Raw genomic sequence first — 1,364 nt, 5'->3', positions numbered from 1 at the left:
AACTAGTATTATATATTAAAACTAATATATTAAACTCTTGTTTTATACATAAATAAATAGATAAATGAATGAATAAATAAATGAATAAATAAATGAATAAATAGATAAATAAATGAATAAATGAAACTCCCCCCCTAAAAAAACCCAAAAAACTCAAACAAAACCCCAAAACAAAATAAAACCTGAACCTAACAAAACAAACAAAAATAAAACAAAGAAAAAAAAGAAAAAAAGAAAACCACATGCACAAACAAAAAGAAAACAAAACCTCAAAAGAAACCCAAAAAAGGCAGATTTGGGTACCAAGAACGTGAGAGAAATGTCCTCTAACTAAATATAACTAAAAGTGAGCTTTCTCACTTTTTTTTTGTTTTGTACCTATAAAACCTGTTTCTAAAGAAAAGTCAATCAGCAGCGAGGTGCAATTAACTCCCAGAAGAAACAGGAACATCCTACGACGAAAATTCCACCGTTTCAGCCCCAAAACTCAGGTGCCGCCTGCCCCCGGGGAGCGAGGGTCTCACCCTGGCTGGCAGTGCTGATGCCCAGGTGAGTCAGGTTGGCAGCAAGATTCCCGGTGCTGTTGGAGCTGCTGAGGGCTGGGAAGGTGGATTCCTCGGGATCCAGCGGCGTGGGGAGCGGGGAAGGGAAGTGGATGTTGGTCAGGTCGGGCAGGGAGCCGCCCGTGTTGTGCGTGGCAGGAATCAGGGCTGTAGTGTTCTCCTGGTCGGCTGAGGGGAAGATGCTGCAGCAGGGAGAGAGGGGAAGGAAAAAAAAAAGGCACAGTTCAGTTGGAATTCCAGCTTTCCAAGAGGGGTTTTTTTGTGGAGGGAGTTTCACGGGTGAGGTTGGATGGAGGAGGACAAACGGCCACAAAGGGGCTCGGCCCACAGCCAGAGCAGGGCTGGAGCATGGGAGGGCTGCCAGGGACTCCAGGGCAAGAGGAGATTCAATATATAATATTCAATATACAGTATACACTATTCAATATCCACTATTCAATATCAAATATTCAATATTCAATATACAATATAAAATATTCAATATCCACTACTCAATATAAAATATTCAATACACACTATTCAATATAAAATATTCAATATACACTACTCAATATAAAATATTCAATATATAATATTCAATATAAAATATTCAATATCCACTATTCAATATCCACTATTCAATATACATTATTCAATATCCACTATTCAATATAAAATATTCAATATATAATATTCAATATACACTATTCAATATACATTATTCAATATACACTATTCAATATCCACTATTCAATATAAAATATTCAATATCCACTATTCAATATATAATATTCAATATAAAATATTCAATATACACTATTC

At 36.4% G+C, this 1,364-nt stretch overlaps 1 protein-coding gene across 10 annotated transcripts in view; it reads right to left on the bottom strand.

Annotated features, from left to right (window-relative positions):
* CRTC1 (CREB regulated transcription coactivator 1) overlaps nucleotides 1–1,364 on the bottom strand; it is a 50,685-nt gene that overhangs the window by 19,073 nt on the left and 30,248 nt on the right. For all 10 annotated transcript variants that reach the window (XM_027664275.1, XM_027664279.1, XM_027664282.1 and 7 more), the window contains one exon: nucleotides 525–745. In XM_027664275.1, coding sequence (XP_027520076.1) covers nucleotides 525–745 — 221 coding nt within the window. The remainder of the gene's footprint in view (nucleotides 1–524; nucleotides 746–1,364) is intronic.

This window comes from Corapipo altera, unplaced genomic scaffold, assembly GCF_003945725.1.
Source record: "Corapipo altera isolate COAL_440 unplaced genomic scaffold, ASM394572v1 96, whole genome shotgun sequence".
In the NCBI taxonomy this organism is placed as follows: domain Eukaryota; kingdom Metazoa; phylum Chordata; class Aves; order Passeriformes; family Pipridae; genus Corapipo; species Corapipo altera.
Note: the sequence above shows the minus strand (reverse complement) of the source record. Positions and strands in the feature narration are given on the sequence as shown.